General features: G+C 46.8%; 1 protein-coding gene across 1 annotated transcript; it reads right to left on the reverse strand.

Annotated features, from left to right (window-relative positions):
* Positions 1-1,433: 1,433 nt before the first annotated feature.
* On the reverse strand, positions 1,434-19,630 carry UBASH3B (ubiquitin associated and SH3 domain containing B). The gene is made up of 13 exons (XM_010082370.1): positions 19,548-19,630; positions 18,775-18,961; positions 18,073-18,271; positions 16,121-16,290; positions 13,966-14,174; positions 9,970-10,105; positions 9,449-9,569; positions 8,725-8,847; positions 6,829-6,921; positions 5,934-6,078; positions 3,449-3,555; positions 2,426-2,535; positions 1,434-1,571 (listed from the first exon to the last, which is right to left on the reverse strand). The coding sequence occupies exons 1-13, from the start codon at positions 19,628-19,630 to the stop codon at positions 1,434-1,436; spliced, it is 1,821 nt and encodes a 606-aa protein (XP_010080672.1).
* Positions 19,631-19,958: the final 328 nt, after the last annotated feature.

Here is a 19,958-nt window from a genome sequence, read left to right on the forward strand (position 1 = left end):
CAGGAACTTTTTGACCCAAGGCAGATGATTTAAGATAATATTAATCTGAAAGAAACCTGCTTTGATGCCAGTTTATGATACAAACTGCCCACTGTGGTGTATTTTGCATTCTCCTGTGAAGCAGCTGGTATTGGGGTTTTGCAAGCTGTTGCACTCAGAGGACACTTGTGATTTCAAAGATTTTTAGCCACAGATAGAAACCCTTTTCTTCACCTTCTCCCCAAAACATAACCCTTCCCCCACCAGATAAATAGCATCTTAATAGGCCAAAGCATGTTGCTCCAAAGCTTCAGTGTACTGTTTGTTCAGCTCTGCTTCGTCTTTATGACAGGTGGCACTTGGGAATTAAGGGAAAGGAAGCAAAGCACGCAGCAGAGGCTGAATTTCAGTGTCTTTTTGATTTCATCATTGCCTCCTGAAGAAAGCTGCTTACTGCAGAATGTCACCAGGGCTGATGGAAAAGCCCCCAAGGGACAGAAGGCCACCACTGTGTAAATGACCAGCATAAAATCTCAGTATAAAAGGGAAATACCTCTTCCAAGGTCTTGTGAAGGGGATTTAAATGACACCAACACTTTAGGCTGGGTCTGTGCACAATGGTGGATTTCAGTAATCTGAATAAAGGAAAAATAAAAAGCCCCAGCTTTCCAAATCCTTCAGATTTGGTCAGAAAAGGCTTATTTCATCTCCACTTAAACTGCTCCCAGTCTTTGTTCACAACGGTGCTGTCTTTTGATGTGCGAACTTCATCTGTAAGTGACGTGAAATCCAGAATTTTCTTCTGACCTGGATCAGCATCCATCAATCTTTGCATCCACGGTATGCCCAACACAACCCCTAGCACAGTGCTCCAACAGAGGAGAGGAATTATCCGAGCTGGCAGAGGCGACGCTGGACACTATTTCCAGCTGGGGGTGGCACACTTTAGAGAAGGTGCTGAGAACTGGGGGGTCGGGAGTGCAGGGGGGTCTCAACGTGTGCTCCTGAACAAGCATGCTAATGCTTTGCAAACATAGTAGTGGAAAAAAAAAAACCTCAGCATCCTGAATGCTTGACTTTGACACAGTGCTAGTTGTTTCTAACATGGTAGAGAAGGCAGTGAAAGTTCCTGGTGTTCTCAGAGCTCCATTCAAGGTGGGGAAAAAAAAAAATCTACTGGAGCTACTGACTTAACAGACTCCCTGCAGTGCAAGAGCTTCCATCTGTATTTTAAGATTTTTTTTTTCCTTCAGATCACTGCCTTTTGTATTTGCCTAGTTGTCCATGAGAATTTTTGCATGACTGTGGCTGTGTGAGAGATATGCTAGAACAGCTGTTTGTGTGATCCACTGAACATATTAGGACTATTTTTTTTGTGTGTCAATAAACACGAGAGAGAGACATTCTCCAATGCTCGGAAAGGCCATGGGTTCTCCTTGCTCCTGTAGCTTTGCCTATTCTTGTAGTAAGGTTTCTCTCCAGTTGAAGCCTCCAGTTGGTCCGTGTGTGAGAGGGAGGATGGGGGGGTCTGTAAGCTGCCAAACACCTGTATCTCCCAGTTCTTCACATGAACAAAACCCCAAATATGGAATCTGTGTGAAGAGAGACGGAAACAGAGGCAATGAGCAGGGATCCAGCTGTGCAAGGAGGGAGCTCCCCATGGGCTGCAGTCCTGCTGTGCTGCTGAAGCGTTTGACTCTCTCCCTCTCCCCAAAGCCCACTTTCAGAAGGTGATGGTAGGGCTCCGGTGTGACAGCCAGGCTTTGTGCACCATTGTATGTGTATAGCACTGGGGAGGACAGACTGTGCCTTTGTAAGGTGTAAGTATGGGTCAGTTCAAACAACGGATGTACTGCCGGCTGACTTGGTCCCAAACCCTGAAGACCAGCACAGCTACGGAGGAGAAATACGGATGCTGCTCTGGCTCAGGTGTCCTTGGATCAAGTATTGGCTCTGAACATCCCAGAGAGTGTCGGCAGGGGACCATGCCATCTCCTTAGCCACGGCAGGAGTAAAGGAATGAAAGCAAAAGACCCCCTTACAATGTTTAGGTCTTTTTTCTGGACCATTAAAAGCTCTTCAGAGTGCAATGAAAAGGGGAAGAGCTGCAGGGCCGAAGTGCCCTGTTAATGGCAGTTAGGGTGTTTTTGTCACTGGAGGGCACTGTGGGAGCCTCTGTACAGCTCTGGTATCTACAGGCATAAAGCAGAGTCACTGCAAGCTCATTTGTAGTTGGGCATCTGATCCCGTGCTCTCTGTTACAGAAATGACACGTTAAGATAAACCTCCTAAACCAACCTGCTTTACTCTTCTGGCATGGGTGAAAGTCGCTAACGGGCACAATGATCAGACAGGAGGAACAGAGTGTCCTCTGCCTGGCTAAGCAGATTGCAAATTTCTTTTCTCTTTGTAAAGCCAGCGAGCTTTACTCCTTGCTGGTAATTACCTTTCGGACCATCTGTACAAAGTCCTTGGAGTTCTGCGGCGAGAGCCCTTGGAGCTGGCAGGTACAAGCCTCCAGGGAGGATGCGTGTGCCACTATCAGGATGTTAGTTCCTGAAATCAAGTGAGAAATGCAGGCTCAGGAGGGAGACGAAGCCAGCTTTAGGGACTGGTGCCCAAGATCAAGCTAACCTTTTAAAATATTCAAAATGGGTTCAGTGTATCATATAACAACACACTAAGCTGCGTGTATATGGGGGAAGAAAGCATGGCTCAGTAACGTATTTAGAGCATTTTTAAATTTTGAGGATAATGGTTATTGCAGTGCTACAGTTTTAAAATGGCTTTCTGAAGAAAACAAGAATTCCAGTGAGATTTAACTGTCTCATGAAGCAAATACTTCTCTTTTGCCACCAAATTAATTCTGATTAAAACAAGCACTTTTTTTTTCAGTTGCTGGTTTAGATTTCCATTTCCAAGATCATTTACAACAATGTCACACTCTGCTATCGAGGTTTGTGGGCAAACTATTACTGATCTGTCTCTACATTCTAAGTTTTTATTGTAAAATGAAACTTCCTATGCTTATACTGTGAATGAAAAATAGAAGCTAGAGATTTTTTTTTTTTTATATCAATGTTGTGTTTGGAGAAATGCTCAACAGTCTTTACGGGTAATATATTTCAGAAGAGTAGCTCAGATAAGGGATGGAAGATGTCCCATCTGATGCTGGTAACAGGCAGCAGGGTGCACATGGCTTATTTATTCCCCAGAGAAACATGTAGCTTGCCCTGGGCAGGGATTCCTAAAATACTTCTGCTCCTTAAGCTTATGGACCTTTCTCATAAGCTTAGCCTATCTGAACTCGGTTCTGACACATACAGTTGAACATGGAGTTTCCAGTGTCTTTGGGAGAGGGGATGAGAGACTTGGATATGGGATTTAATTTCCCTGAAGAGGCAAAGACTGTCTGGGAATACCAGCATTCACACCCCACAGAGCCTGTCTTGCCCTCTGGAGCACTTACCTTTGCCTTTACATTCACTGATGATTTCTTTTGTTACTTGGTAGCTTCTGCTTATGTATGTATCATAAGATTCGGAAACCACTAACTTGCTGACAGGAATATGAGGTCTGTGAGCAAAAAAACCAAACACAGTAAACTGGGGGAAGTGATCAAGTTTTAAGTGCAAGTTGTGTTTCATCTGAAAGTATCTCCTTCAACTCTCCCAATTCCCCAAATTGGAGCTGCATCTTGTGCAGGACCACTATGATGATTTTTTTAAACTTCAACACCAACATGTTTACTGTTCCTGCATTGAGATATTTCAGTTAGCTGGGAAGAATGATAACTGCTTCCTCCAACGTGGACCAGCTAGTGGAGGCAGCATGCGATATGCTGGTTGCACTTGTGTTAATTTTCCAATGGCACGCAGCATTAATGATGCCATGTTGCGTTTATTTAGGTATGTGTCCTTCAGTGGTGGAGGGCAGAGGCAAACTGCTGCTTTGGCCATCTGTAAAGCTGCATTGCTGGGAAATGCCTGGAATTAGCTGACCTCCTCCCGAGCCAGGGCGTTTCCGTGAATTGCCTGGCGGGACCCTGGCCAATTTCAGCAGCTGGAGTAGGTGGATGTGCACAGAGAAGCAAGGGGTAGGAAGCAGAAGGCTGTATTGTTGTGCTGTGGTGCAAGGAAAAGACCAAACTTCTCCCTCCGTTCAGTGATCTGGAGTATCTGCGGGAATTTCCATTGTGACAGGAGGCAGAGGGCACAGGAGGGCTGTCTCCCAAGCCCTCACCTAGCCAGCTGACCACACAGAGCAGGCTCTTGTCTTGTGCTGCGGGTATTTGTCCCAGGCTTTCCAGAAGGCATGTGTTTTCTGAAGCAGAGACTCTCCTGTGGTCGAGCTGCTCTGCCCAGTGTTAGCCATGTGCCACCCTTTCAGGGATAAATACAGCGTAAGGACTTCTATTTAGATACCCTCAGAGTGTCGGAATTTTAGCTGCAGACCAGAAGGATAAAATGCAAGTGGCTTATGGTATAATTAGGTATGGAAAAAAATCCCATTTTTTTGTTCTTTACGTTTGTCTTTTTTTTGTTCTTAATGTTTCAACTGCTTATTCCCCTTGAGGGTTCTCAGACACACGGGTGCACTAGGACACCAGGAGATTTGTCACCAAGCCCATGCAGGTGGAACTCCTGTGAATGTATACTATGTGTGTGTTATAAATATGTTTATCTGAGCTTGCTCAGCTGCTGATCAGGCTCCCACTAAGATCAAAAGGGCCAGTCTCTGCACCAAGTCATAGCGATACAGATATCTCAGCAGTGAGGTGCGTTGGAGGACTGGGACCGTGTGACCTTTCTGGAGTTTCCTTCTTTGTGGGAGCTCTTTGAGCGTGGCTCGTATAAATGAATCATAAACTTGACAGTAGGAAGCCCGAACAGATAAACTTCTCTATTCTTTGCCACATGACTCTTTCTGCTGGGTTTTCGTTAGCCTTTCTCTCTGCAGCTTACAGTAAAAAGCATTTGTGTGTGAGGCTGGAGGGATGCAGGATGGTGATGCTTCATTGGGGAGTCAGAAGAGAAGAGTCCTGAGTTTCCCTCCAGACCCAGGGCTGCAGGTTGCTCCCAGCAGCCCCGCAGTGTTTATTGGCAATGATACTGGGAGTGCTGGAGCATGGCCATGCGGCTGGGTAAAGGGAAAGCTGCAGGGGCTGGCAGCGAGGGCGTGAGGTCGGGATATGGAGGCTGAGCAGGCACCAGGACTGATCTGTACAGCCACAGGGCAAAAACGCCGAGCTCTGGGAAGGTCAGCTCTGCGCTTTTGGAGTGGCCCTCTCAGCACACCATTGTGCTTCCCTTTCACACCATTGTGCTTCCCTTTTCTGCAAAGTGGGAGGAAAGATCAGGGGTGCTTACCCATTTGCCATTCAAATGTTTTTTAAACCAGATGCTTGCTCTGTTTGCCTTCACTGACTGTTTTTGGATTGAATACCATGAAAACCTGAGTCAGATGTAATTCCTGACAAGCGACAAATGCTTAAGGTTTAGCTCTTTGATAGAAACCCTCTGAATGTTGATCTTACAGGAGACCCTGAATTCCTGACAGATGTAAGCACGTTCCCCAAGGTGATGAAAAATTTACAATTAATGTCCACCACCATATTAATTGTAATAGAAAGACAGGCAAGCTTCTTTCCCTGGGGAAGGGAAGGGCAGGTGTGAATGAGCCCATGATCCAGTTCAGTCTAGGACATCATGGTCAGGGAACTGAGCCAGCAAACTAGTCCTGTTAGCTGAGCCCAGACTCCTAAGTTTTAGAAGAAGGGTTAAAGCAAACATAAATACTTTGAGTGTCCCCTTTGAGTGCCTGCTCCAAGTTTATTCTGGGAGCCTGAGCCACTCTTCCAGTCACTGCTTAAATTTAAAAATTCAGCAGAGTGTTACTCTTCAAAAACAAAGCCAAAAAGCCACCCAAGACCCTGTCATCCCCCTTTCTGCTACCTGTAGGTTGTATCAACGCTTAGAGTAGCTGCAGCTAAATCCACGGGGGGTATCCAGGCAGGTAGTGTGTTCCCAGAGACCCACTTGGTCCATTCAAACAAGCCCGGCTCTATTCGAATCTTCAGGTTGTTCTCTTGTTGCATACCTGGAAAAGGGAGAAAGGAGACAGGGTATCAGTGGAAGTAGCTGGGGAGGAAGGCAGCGAGACTTTGCAGCTTTAATACTTACATTTGACTGTAAATTTTTTTTCTCTCTAAGTAGCCAGTTGATTAATAGTGGGTATGAAAGAGGAAGTATCTGATATATGTACTTGGCATAAGCTGAGGAAAGTAACCCCTGGCTGGCAGCTGCATGCAATATACTGAACCTAGGAGTGACTATTTTGGAGCTGTTTTTCAACTGCATCCAGTGCCAGGGAACCTCACGCCCCCATCACTATTTCCCTTCCCAGTTTCTGCAGTGAATTACTTTCTCTGGGGGTAGCAAGTTTCTTGCTGGTAGCAATTGCTGTGGAAGCACCAGCGGAGCACAGAGCAAGGAGCAGCTGCAGGAGCGTTGGGCAGGCAGGGGCACAGGGCACACGGAGCTGGGCACATCCACCCATCCTGAATGCACCTCTGGCTTCTGCAGGGAGGGGGTGATAACCCAACGCTGACCAGTGGCTGGTGTCAAGGCCAGCATGCTGCTTGCCTAAGCACTTGTCACACCAGGCAATTAGAAAAGGGCTCCTTATGCAGTGTTGCACTAAGATAAAGTATACTCCCCTGGAAATAATCCTTGCCCTGAATCATCATTTACTTGGGTCTGCTGTGCCAGGGTCCCTTTTATCTGGTTTGGCAGTGTTTTTCCCAGAAAGTGAGGAGAATGCAGCCCTTTCTGCCTGTTGGGTTCTTACCTTTCAGGATATTGTGTGCTGTCTGTACACACCGTAGGGATGGGGAGCTGTAGATGTAGTCTACGACGGTGTTAGTTTCTAGCAAGGCTTCACCTGCGAGCAAGTTTCAACACCCATGAATAAAACCAGATAAATGGCATTCTGACAGCAACAGCAGCGTACAGGGAATCTGCCACCCAGCAATGAGCTACAGCAGCTTCCCAGCTGCACTGCTCGTGTTTTGGGAAACAGGGGTCCCCATCGTATTTTATTTCAGTGTTGTGTTGGGCACTGTGGTGTGCGCAGCTGTAGAACCAGGATCCATTTTTCGGTGTGTGTTGCTCTACGTGCTTAGCCAGTATGCAAAGAAATCACAGCAGCTTTTGCTCAGTTTCTGCTTCTCTTAGATTTAGCCAAAAAGCAAACAGTGTGCTGAGAAAAATTGTAGAGAGGTTGGATTTAATTTCATTTCATTTATAAGCCGTAAATCAGAGTGATTCAACTTAACTCAAACCCAGCTTAATTCAATTGGCTCGATTCTTCACTAGTATAAATTAGCATTTCATTACACAGGTGGAAGATCACTGAAAATGAGATAAGAATCAACTCCACTACAGGGTTATTAATATTCTTGCAATGCCTAAGGGAACAAAATGAGAACAAGAATCTGCTAAGCGTTGCACAGACTTGTAGTAAGAAAGAGTTATATTTCTGTTATATTTGAAGAGGCAGGACAAAGAAGTGGGAGCAAGAAGGGGTTATTAACCTCAACTTCATATGTTTAATGATGGCTGTAACCATGTCAAACCGACCTATAAATCTCTGGAGTGAAGTGGGGTAATTTAGAAGGAGCGGCACATCTAACAGCCACCCGTCACGGGGAAGCTGCTCATTTGCTTGAGCCGACAGAGGAATTACGGCTCCGGCAATCGTCAAGGTCGAGTCTGTGCCGCTGCAGCGGGGAGCGGCTGCCTGCAGATGGCTGGCGGGCTGCAGCAGCGCTGGCAGGTTGATGGCGTCTGGGTCACGTCTGCAGTTGTGTGTTTGGACCCGTTTAATGACACCAGCACAGCCTGCTGTGATTGCTCTCAGATTCGCCTGCTGTTACGTGCGTATTGCGACCCTGATGCCATGTGGCAGGGAGTCTGAGCATCCTGCTGTTGTACAGTGATTTATTTTTGTTTAAAAAGCAAGTGTAATTTTAGCTGCCCTAGTTTGAATGTGACCAACATGAAGTACTCTGAGGATGTGAATTTGAGAAAATGCTAAGTACTGCTTCTGAAGCTCATATATTGAAGGGGCTGGGCCCCCCTGATCACAGTGTGCAGTAAGTGCCCCTTGACTACCAAATAATTTTCTGTCTATGAAAAACCAGCAGGCTCAGAAGTCAGGGACAAGGATGGGGAGTGTGTGTGAGAACACTGGAAATAATTTGGACTGTGTTTTTGCCACATAAACATCAAGCCAGACAGGTATATTGGCATAGCAAACTGCAGATCAAGATTTAAGATTGTCAAAATCAAGGAAAAATCATATTTTGCATGAGCGACCATCCCCCTGCTGCATTTCTCACCACCACTGGTAATGACAGTGTCTGCCAGGGCGGCATGATTCCAGGGCAGCAACGACTGCTCTGCAATGGCACTGCTAATGCCTCTGATTTCATGCCATGTCCTACATTTTGTGTTTTGTCTGTTCTTCAGCTGCAGCAGCTGAAGGAGACAAGGTTTCCTCTGAAAGAGAAGGCTTGCTGGTGAAGGGGCTTTGCAAAGGGTCTGGAAACATCTCAATCCCATTAATTCAGGGCACCCGATTCATTTTTTTTTTTTTCCTACCTTGCACTTTCTCTGGTGGGGTGTGTGGGAGGAAGACAGCCAAGCTTCCTGGGCAAGCTCTCGTCTGCTGAGGATCACTTACCAACAAGCCTTGCCTGCGTACAGCCCAGCACGGTGATGGGCGCGTCTTTTTCATAATCCCTGAAACCGCCGCTTCTTTGAGGTAAACTGTGAGGCATATTCAGGTTACTACGCACGTACCTTCCTGTGGGGGGAAAGGTTAGAAGCGTTGCTGGCATTATTCAATCAGAGAGCATCACGCCTATTTCCACCCTCTTTCCCCCCAACATGCACACCTTGCAGGTGCTGCCTAGACCTTCAGCAGTTTTTCCCATGTATAAAACTATCGGGAATCTGAGAAAATTAAGTGTCAGTTCAAAATCAGCAGAGAATGTTGCTAATGTTTTTAGAGTTATCTTCAGGACAGATTTAATGTCCCAAAGGAAAATAATTCCCATCCCGCAACAGATGAAACCTCAAATGTTACACTTTGAGAGGCTAAAATGTCAGAAAGAAGGGAGTTGTAAAAGAATCCTTTTTTTTTCCCCAGTTATTTTGGCATTTTTGAACAGAATAAAGGCTTTTCATGAATTTCTGATCAGCTCTAATGTAGTGGTTACTCCCTGGCTTGCGTTTCTGCTTCTGACTGCAGCCCTAGCATCGCCACGCTCTGCACCCAGATGCTCTGCTGCTCGTAACCGCCCAAAGTGACGCTTTGCCTTAGGAAACCACAGCTTCCATCTACGCTTTGCCCCATGCAGTTGCCACTCTCCTTCCTTCATCTAAAGCTAGAGCCTGAGACTCACCTTTGGCATCAAAGCACTGTGACAACCAGTACTTCCCAAAAACAACATCCATCCTCTCCCCATGTCTGCAGACAAACAGGCAGCGCTTCTGCGGTCCTGGCTGGCTGGTTATTCTCAGGGGCTGGAAGAAAAATTACAGGAGGTTTGACCTTCATGAAAGTGCAAGGGTTTTTCTGAGATCTGATGTACTAATGGGAGTCAGGACCAGGCACCTCTGGCTTTTTCCTCGTGCAAAAGCAGGTACAGGAAATTCTTCTGAAGTTGGTAAATTTACGCTGGTTTAAAACTGCTGAAGTGAGCAGAGGATGGGGCTCTGCTGCCCTGTGCTAAGAGCACGTTTGAGGACAGCGATGTTTTCTGCGCCTGTGGTTAATCATGCCATTCAAAAGCTTGTAGAGAACTGCAAACGGGAACTTCCAGTGCAGGCAGGGAAAAGAGACCAGAGGATAACTTATTGGGAAAACCAGTTGGTGGAAACTTAGCACCGAAACTCTGTGTTTTATGCATGTGTGGGTCCCTACCTGCATGTTCTGGCAGATGATAGTGAGCGGCCCTGCGTCCCCGGGTCCTTGGTCTTCCTGCTGTCTTCTCTCCAGAGCTCCGTCAGTGAAGGCTTGAAAGGAGGGGGAAGACGTAGTATTCAGAATTGAGTAGGACCTGCCAAAACCAGAAAGATGTTGGCTTTCGGAATGCTTTGGGCTTGGTGTGCTCAGGCTGCAGTAAGGACATTTCTGTAGTCTTCAGGAGCTGAAGATAATTACTGTTGTCATGTTATTACATTATTACTCGTATTTTAGTGCTGCCTGGAGAGCACCTTGCTAGGTGGTGTACACACGAGACAGATCCCATCTCAACAGGCTTTCTTTTTCCTTAGAAACAGTTTAACAGAACAACAGTTCCCAAACTTTGGTCTGCGAGGCTCTGTCAGCCTCAAACATTCTCACGGAAAATGCCAAGACCTTCCTGACAGCCACAGGATGTTCACTAACATCGTCTGGGGACCACTGCACATTACTTGCCAAGGTCTTGTGGACCAAAGTTTGGAAACTAATGGCTGCAAAGAGTTTTTGCTCGTCTTTGTAGCATAAGCTAGTGCTCTGGTAGGAAGCTGGGTTTCTGTTTCAGGTTCCTGTGCATGGAATAGCCTGTATCCCCTGGCAGGGACACGGCATATTCGGTCTGGGTTGTTGTTTCTACATTTTTCAGTGCTGTCTATTCCATTTCCTATCTACAGTGGGAATTTATTCTCACCAGTGCTTCCTGTTAAGTGTAGCCACAGGGATATAACAGATCCCATTCTCCCCCCAGGGGCTTATCTGGCCCTCTGAATAAAGCTCTTGTGCCCAGACATTCAAGGACTTTGACCAAGACCCTTGGGAGCAAACCCTGGCAGGCAATTACGGAAACTGCAGTGACCCTCTGCTGATTAAGTTATAGGATATGGGTTACGTTTGCTTAGTCATTAAAAATACCGTTTTCAGGTAATGTATGTGGTCATTTACTTTGACAGCAATAGTTGCTGCTGCTTGCACTTCTCAGTGCCTTAAATATGTCAGAGGTTGCTTCCTGACTAGCACCTAGTTAGGATAAAATCTCAGAGGGGTTTCATATCTGTTAAAATAACACCAAGAGCCTCTACCAGCGGAACAAAAGTAGGTCACCTGCACTTTTTTAAAGAACTGATCTTCTGCAAGATGGTATGATTTGCACCAGCTGAAAGAAGAAAAAAAAAACCACACTGTTGGACCTGACATTGGTCCCCTTATCTGGTGGAATTAGGGTGCAAGGATGAGACTGTGCTACTATTTTTAGTAGACAGGGAAAGGATTCAGACCTGGAGTCTCTCAAGACACAACCTGGTTTCGTGGGCAATAACTGCCTGGAAGGCAAAGCCTCTTCTCCCCTATTAACTAGATCATCAGGCTTGTCTTGGTGTGGCAGCCTGCTGGTCTGCAGCTGCGGCAGACAGGCTAAGGCACAGGCCTTATTATGGGGCAGGGACATCTTTTTGTTGTATGTTTGCACAGTGCTAGCCCGGAAGGTCTGTGTGCCCAGCAGAGCTCCCAAGGCATTATTTGGATATTAGCCATAGACACCACGTCCTGCAAAGGCCACAGCTCAGCTTCTGCCTCACTTGAGCAGTGCAACAGGGAAACCTTTTTCAGGTGAGATGTGCAGGAACTAGCCATCCGATTTTGCTGTATTAAAGATCAAATATCCCAGAATAGCATTTTGCCTGTCGTATCTCTTGCGTGGTATAGCCAGGCTGCTGCAGCCCTGTGAGCTGTGTTTTTGTGATGATCTCAATCATGCATGACTTTGGCTTGAAGAATGCATTCTCTTGTGGCTAGGAGGGAAAGCTTCATGGCTGTCATTTCTTTCTTTTTCATCCTGTGCAGGGATGAAACAGGATGTGGCTGTGTACACAGAGGCAGCACAAACCAACCCCCAGGATCGCAGCATCACTCGCCAACAGCAGCATCAGTCCCAACACCATGAGCTGGGTCCCATCTCCTGCACCGCGGCAGTTCTCCTGCAGTCCTGGCGAGTACTGCCACGCTTACTGTAATGTCTAGGGAATGAAGATATGTGTGCTGTTCTTCTCTTAACACAAGGATCCTACCATGGATACTGTGGCCTAGATGTCCTTAGCTTGCTATATTGCTTTGGCCAAATGACATTCTGTAATCTAATATTCCCTGCGGGAAGCCGTTGTGTAAAATGAGGCTGTTTCTGGGTATGTAATCATGGTTTTGATAAATGCTCCATATCGCATGCTCCAATTCATGATTTATAGTCCTGAGCGGTAATCAGGGAAGGGGCATTTCCTTTCTTTGCTTGTCTGGAGGCAGAGGTGGTGGAGTTACAAAACATTTGGCTTTCCTTTAAGTTGCTGCTGCAATAGGAATGCTTTCCCATGCTAGTTGCTAGACCTCAAAACCTTTCCAGGCACTGTAAGAAAAAAAAAAAAAAGCGCAGAATCCACTAGAGCAGGCTGCTGCAGTGCATGTGGACCTGAGACCATTTTGGCTGGCAAATTTTAGGGGAAGAAAGGATGGTTCTGCTGGATTGGAGATTGGAAGGTCTGGATTAAGTCCCATCTTCATACAAACTCTCTGATTGATTTTGCCCATGTGTTCGAATTTCTTTAAGCCCTGGTTACTAGAAGTCTTTTCTTTCCTTGTAATGAAAGGTGAGTTGAAGTTAGATGGTGTCGGACTCGGTATAGGTAGGTTTGTTCTGTTGGGCTAATATATGGACGAAAACCCTTTATTAGTGGTGTTCAGTTCGTATGTATTCATCCCAAATAGATGGCTGTGGTAAGAGGGGTAAATGAGTGATCTCTTGTTATGCTTGTCTCTGCCTGAGGAACTTCTGGGCTGGAGAGGACTCGGGGCTAAGCTGGGGCTGGTTTACAGACGGGCAGTGGCCAGCGGCAGTCACATCTGGAGGCCAGCCTGCACGCTGTGATTGCCCTGTGCCTGCTCTCCGTCTGTCATTCACCACGTTGCATGTGTTAAAGTCACAGGCAAAGAAAAAGACTGCTTGCCCTTTTTGCTCTTTTGTTTCCTGTGTGCTCGATTTGAGGAGTTGTTGGATCAGTTTCTACTAAGCGCCGAGTTAGGTCAGTTCCTCCGGCTGTCCTGTGCTGACACGTGTCACTGAGTGCTTTCCTTTTCTGCTCAGCGTCTCTCCCCACAGGTCATGTTTGCCCACTGCAATCTGACATATGAACTTGTCTGTGTTTTGTTCTGTATCTCCATCCCGTCTCTTCGTAACTAACCTGCTCGCTGGTGTGACCATAACCGAATTTCTGTACCTGCACGGTGCTCAGCAGAGGGGCAGCGGGCAGGAGCGTGCCTCTCCTCTCTCCTTGTTGTCTTGTGCTCTTACATACCAAATACTCCCTATGCTCCAGATTTATCATAGGTGTCTGGGTGCCTAGAGATGCAGACAGCCTTGGGAGAGTGCCCAGACCCACCCCTCAGGCACTAGGGTTTTATCGCTGTTTAACTAATTACCATCAAAATTAAGAGGCATAAGGCACTACCTTATTCAAAACGTGAGGTCTGCATTCTATTTGAGGACAATGGCAGGCAGGCAACTAACCACTTCTGAAAATCTCGCTAAGTATCTTAAGAAACATTGCTGATCCCAAGTCCTTTTCCCCTGGGAATTACACACAGCAGCTCTTGCTTCCCAAATTAATGCTCCAATCTAAACCTTCCTGATCCTAGTCCCACCACAGAGGTGTCTACACAGCAGTGGCTCTACAGCAGCCATCTGCTCTGGCTCCGTTAACCAGCAGCAGTGATCCTGTGAGTAATAGTTGCTGTAACATCTTGGCTAAATAAATCACATCGTCCTCTAATCCCATGCACAGGGATAACATCTGCTCTTCCTTTGCTTAGGAGCTGGGGCTTTCTGTGCCAGTATGTTTCCCCCAAGCGACCTTCTCAGCAGCTCTGGGAGACTCTTTTACAGTGACAAAAACTGGACTGAGCAGCTTTACCTACCCATGAAACACCCAGGTCCCGCATTCATCCGCCTTCGTGATGTAATTTTCAGGCAGTAGCCCAGAGCAGCCAGTTGCAAGTGAAATGCCATAAATCCATCCCTCACTGGTAGTGGTTTGTTCCACTGGGGACATGAAAATAAAATCTCCTGGGACCAGCTCCAGTTCATCATCATTCTGGGGGGTGTAAGGATAGATCACCTGCAGAGTCTGGGGGAGAAAGAGAAGCACAAAGGAATGAAAGCATTGTTAATGGCAGGGAACCTTTAGCAGAGCGGGGCAGGAGCACTCCCATACGGGACCTTTCACCTTAGCAAGGTGTGAACAGCTCTGGTAATGCATCACTTTGTGCTTCATCCAGGAAAGCTTTACCTTCAGGAAATTCCTGCCACTTCCCACTCTTTGCTGTTGGAAAGCTTTTCTAGGTATTTACTCCTCTTCCCTCTTTGATTCCAGCCATGTCTTTGATAGCCAGGAGGGAAAAGGGGGGATGATTTTTTTTAGAGAGAGCGAAAACGTGGCTGTGTGCTTAAATCTGAGCACCCTGTTAAAAATGGAACCAAATTCTTACTGGGACATGGAATTTGCATAGCTCTTGTGATTAGTGGCCCTTTTTGATTCATCTACTAGTGCTTGGTCTGAAAGAGCAGTTCTCCTTGTTGCTGTTTCTTTTGAGGACAAGGCAGAGACACTGTCCCGGGGCTAAGGGGTTTGACTCTGTGACACCCTGCTCTCAAAACTGTTCATGAGAATGCACAGGGAAAAAACACAGGTAGTGACAAATACGGGGATGTGGCTATGTTGTTTTCTTTGTATTTCCTAACATGACCAGGATTGAGTTAAAAGGTGGGGAAAGATCAGTGAATATAATTCTGTAATCTCCTCTGCACTGGAGCATGAGGAATCCACACGTGGTAAATGTCTATCAGGAACTTTTCCTGGAAATGGCTAGAGCAATCCCCCATTTAAAAGGAGAACAAACATGTTATTGTCCCTGGCCAAGCCTAACTTCTGCAATGGCATCACACAAATTAAAACCATAATCTGCTGAGCGGCTCTGATCTCCTGATAGTGTCAGCCCCTTTGCTCGCTAATCCTCCTCGACTATTTGTGGTATCTTCAAAGGAAGATGGAAACTAGTCGCCGCCACCTGACACCACAGGGCCAAAACTTTCACGCATGGCTGCCTGAAGTTAGATACGCAAAGATATGAGCTGGTTTTCATCAGCAGCTCCCTTTGCTGTCCGTGATGGTGTTGCCTACTTGCAGCTTCCAAAGGACAAGCTGACCCGCTGGTAGGAAAGGAGGCTGTCACGCGCGGGAAGCGTGGCCCGGGCTGGGTCACGGTGCCGTTCAGCTCTCCAGAAGCTTTGGCATCTGTGTGCTCTGAGGTGTGTTGTGTGCTGGAGTGTGGGTCAGACTGCAGAGGTCTAACTTGGGGATATTTACAGGGAGGCGAGATGGATCTCGCACGTGGTTTCTCTGTGCCCAAGATCCCAGTCTACAAAATTGAAAGAATATATTTTTTTATGCATATTGTGTTGGACAGCAACATTATTAAGAAAATTACGTTAAGACACTTAGATACTGCATTAATAGACTCCATATGCATAACTGAAGTATATAGGTCATGAGGGTAAAAGTTTCATACATGATGAAACTAAATGTTGTGATTAATAACAATGTCAAGTCTGTACAGAAGAAATGGATAGCGGTCAGGTTAATATACTGGCCTGGTTCTTGAGAGATCAGACCAGCTTCCTTTGAGCTAAGAGGAGAGTCACTGTTAGAATTAATTACTCCAGCAGGACATGGTTCCCACAAGAAGCAAGAAATGAGGTGGGGGAAGCAGCAAGTCTAGACAGCACGAGTAAAAAGCAAAAAAAGGCAAAATGGTCGGTTTGTTAAGATGACTGGTGGGATGTGGGAGATTTATGTTCTGGGTGTCCTTGTGGGTCCCGAGGCACATTCCTTCATGTCTGTATAGTCCGTGCTGCGCACCCGTGCAGGGCACATGGGATCCTCACACAGCTCGCGGCTGGCGAGCACTCTGGAGATGCAAACGCAGCTAGAACAGCCTGCGACTCTGTCTTTTTTTTTTCTTTTCTTTTTTTTTTTTTTAAATTTTTGGACTGAAACAAGGTCCAAAAGTTTACCTCATGATTAACGAAGCGTATGTCTCGGGAGAATATCGCGGCGACCCAGTCGCAGCCCAGCTTGACATCGATGTTCTGCGCTAACTTCTCCAGCGTGGGCAGGTGGCTGGTCTGGAAGTGATAGGCCAGCGTCACGTGGAGCTGCTTCTTGTGGGGCTCCACGTGAACATCTGCAACAAGGAGATGTCAGTTAGCAGCAAGCGACTGTTGAGATCAGCAGCTTTTCTGAAGGTGTAAGAGTGCCTATCGCCCCTGAACAGGAGCTGGGAGCAGAAGTTTCAAAGATAGCCCAAGTGGAACACTCGTAGGGCAAGTCACATGTGAGTTCCCTATGTGTGTTTTACCTTGGATCAAATTATTAGAGATTTGTGGTCTGACTCAGTCCTGAGTCACACCAGGGTGGCAGACAAAGCATCCTTGCTGAACTGCCAAAACTCATGGGCATTCAGAAAACAACTGGATGGTGTGATGACAATTATTGTAATTTTGAACTCACAGGGTCTTCTGTCAAAAAGGACACTTTTCCAGGAAAGCGGTGGCCTTTCCTTCATTAGTAGATGAGGATCTCTCAAAAATAAGCAAGTTAAAAATAATAATTTTTACTCTCCCTGCTCTGTTCTCTCTCCTACGGTAGCAATTACAAATCCATGGAATTTAAAGGTTCGTGCAAGTTCATCAAATCTTTTCCTTGGACATTAGTTGCATTACCAGTTTGCCCACTGAGGGTGAGGTATTCCAAAACTGTGGAAACAGTTATCAATGTGATAATGATTCAAAATGATCCTGCAGAAAAAGAGCATTTACTAGGAAAAGATTCCAGGAAGCAGGAAGGTGAAAGTATGTGAAATATTGGGACTCTTGTGGGAGATGTGGAAATCACAGGATACATTGTTTGCATGCAATTTATTCTTGCTTATTCAAGCAAAAATTGCAATTAAATTTGACTGATTATTCAGTCAAAATTGCAGCTATTCAGAGACTTGGCTCCAAGTGCCAGCCAGGGGTAGCTTTGCAAGCTCATCCATCTTTTTTTGATCAGCAAGCAAGGCAGTGCATTGCAGAGATGCGAGGAACCTACAACACATCTGTGCCTCTTCCTCTGAACCAGGGGCAGAGCCTTGTAGCTGTTCTGTGTGGCGTTGCAGGGTGCCTGTCTAGCACGGAAACGCCCCAGGGACCCAGAAGTTGCCGTATCTTGATGCACTTCAACTCCAGGATAAGCCTGTGATAATGAAGGACTAAACTGATTGTGTTGTGACTAGTCCAGGCTGAGTGCTACAGTGACAGAGGGTGGGAGGATTAGTCAGGGAGCTATTAGAGTGCTCTGATGCTGGCTTCCAAGTCTGGAGGTAACAGGAGGACACCCAGAGAGCCTGTTCAGCAGTGGGGACCATCGCAGCACAGGGTGCTGTGGTTATTTCCCCCCTCCTGATGGGTTCCCCTCTCCAGAAGCAGCAGAGGGCCAGGCAACAGAGCCAGCTGGGTTGGTGCTGAGATGTGAAATGGTTCCCTCCAAGGTTGCCAGGGCATTTGGGGTCTTCTCACAGAGTCCACTTTACATCTCAGAAATGCAGTGAAAAAATGATAACACAGCCTTTACGTGTCTGAGGAAAGTTTTGTGGCAGTGGCTTGAGGTAGCGAGTGGAGCAGGAAATGCTCAGCCTTGCAGCCTGAGCGTCTCTCTGAAAGGTTAAGGAACCACCAAATGTCAACTTCCCTTTCAGGAGATAACGCTTGAGCCTAAGTGTGAGCTGATCTTTCAACTGAAAAAGCACTGAAACCCAAAGCACCCAGTGGGGTGTTCCTCCTGCTCTTAGCCTTCAGGCCACTTTTAAAAATCAGGGATTGCCTTCATGAGCTTGCTTTCTTCATGCCATCCAAACTGGTTTCTGAAAATGCCCAAGCCTTGGCCCAGCTGTTAGCTTTTAGTAGCTGCCACCACAGTCACTCACCTGCTTTAGAAGCAGCCTCTGCAGCAAAGTCTGCAGCGAACTTCTTCAGCACCTCAGCACTTTCTTCCTTAACAAAAAGCCCAATGAAGTTTGAGGATGTGTAGAGCTCCAGAGGCAGAGGGGCAGGGAACTTGCATTTCCACCGCATGACGGTGGCCTGCAGAGCTTCAGTGAGAGCATCGACCTTGCTGTCCTCGCACTGCCAAAGGAAATGGGACAAGCATTGCTCAGGCGGAGAATCGGTCCTTACGCCTGTGCTTAGCTCTGTAGGGCACTCAGAGAAAGGAAAGGCTTGTGTGGGTGGGTGTGAATGGTCTACCTTTGCTGTCAGTGCACTGAGAAAAAGCGTACGGTCGTGGCAAAAGATATGTTCAGAAATCATCTGCCCCTCCCTTGTCCTTAAAGCCGGATCAGCTATCCCCAGGTAACCTTCCTAACCTCCCCTTCCTCCCCCCCCGTCTATTCTCAGGTTAGTGATCACTTGAGATGATGAGAATTTGGTCTTCTGCCGCTGTTCTTCCCTGAAAGCAACCCTCTTAAAAACCAATTACCTCCTCAACAAGCCCAGGCATCAGATGGTTCTGGTAACAACCGCCCGAACCCCCCAGCACAAACCCTTCTGGAAGGTCTCCAGCCTGGACCTGGCAAGGGCTGCTCATGAATGCATGCATGAAGGCAACGGAAAGAGGAGCTCTGGTTTACCATAAAGAACTGGCAAAGGGTGATATGTGGGAAAATGTTGTGAGCTTTGTTCTTCCCACAGATCTGCTTTGACTGCTGCCAGAACTCAGACAGCTTCTGAGCCAGGGGGCCGGTGGGGCGCAGGTAAAGGACGTACTCCCGAGGCAGGGTGTCATCGAGGAACGGGTCACCCACATGGGAGAACAGCCTGAGAGGGAGAAAGAACCGTCAGATTGACAGATAAAGACATTTTTTCAGCAAAACCGCCTTTCCCTGTCCCCACGCCCTTTCATTCTCCCTTTATGGAAAAAATCAGGTCTGGCAGGTCAGGCGGGGAGGTGCACTGTCTCACTTGCAGCCCATTACCACTAGTAAGTAATACAGAAAATTGGTTTTTAGTTTCTGACTGAGGCTCTGAAAATCTAACCCAGGTCACTGCTTCTGCCTTTCTGAATTTCGGTGTGCACAACACAGGGAGGAGAGCACTAGAAATTGCTCAACATCTTTGAAAAGGCAGCTCTCAGTTTTCTGTTTAGCTGCTAGGGTGGGAGAGAGTAGTGGCTCCTTTCTCTCACCTTTTTTTTTTTGCTATTACTGGAGATCACAAAGTCTCTCACACAAGGCTTGCTTCTGGATTGCTGGCTTAGAGCACTTAAATCATGTCTCACCAGTTTTACTAGTGCTTTTCAGATAATGCCCTTGTTCAAACATTCGACATTCTAATGGCTAAAATCTTCAACCATAAATTCACTGATTTCTTTTACTGTTTTTAACATTTATTACTTCATACCAACCAGTCGCATGCTGCTTGAACGCTTCTTCCACCTGTCGATGCCAGTGCTTTTTGCCTGGAGAGAGAGCAAAATAAAAAGAACATTTCAGTTATGCGGGGTTATATGGCCAAGGTCACATCTATTGCTTGCACCCGGGTCTTTGCTGGGGAAGGGCTGTAAGGGTGTGTTTAGAAACCTGCAGGATACCCTTTCCACCCTGATTCACTCCACCCTGGGGCTTTCTTTTGGCCGTGCCACCTGTCCATCGTCACACACAGTTTGAGGGGTAAAGCCATGCAACCTACGTGAAGTATGAGATACAGAGCTCTGGGTTTTCCCTGCTTGGCGTGGTGTTCTTGTGGAGAGCAGAGCACTGGCTGTTGGCACTGAATGACCTCTTTGGTCATTTGCTCAGCGTGGAAATCAAAAGGT

Source organism: Pterocles gutturalis, unplaced genomic scaffold (genome assembly GCF_000699245.1).
Source record: "Pterocles gutturalis isolate BGI_N339 unplaced genomic scaffold, ASM69924v1 scaffold22471, whole genome shotgun sequence".
Lineage (NCBI taxonomy): Eukaryota > Metazoa > Chordata > Aves > Pterocliformes > Pteroclidae > Pterocles > Pterocles gutturalis.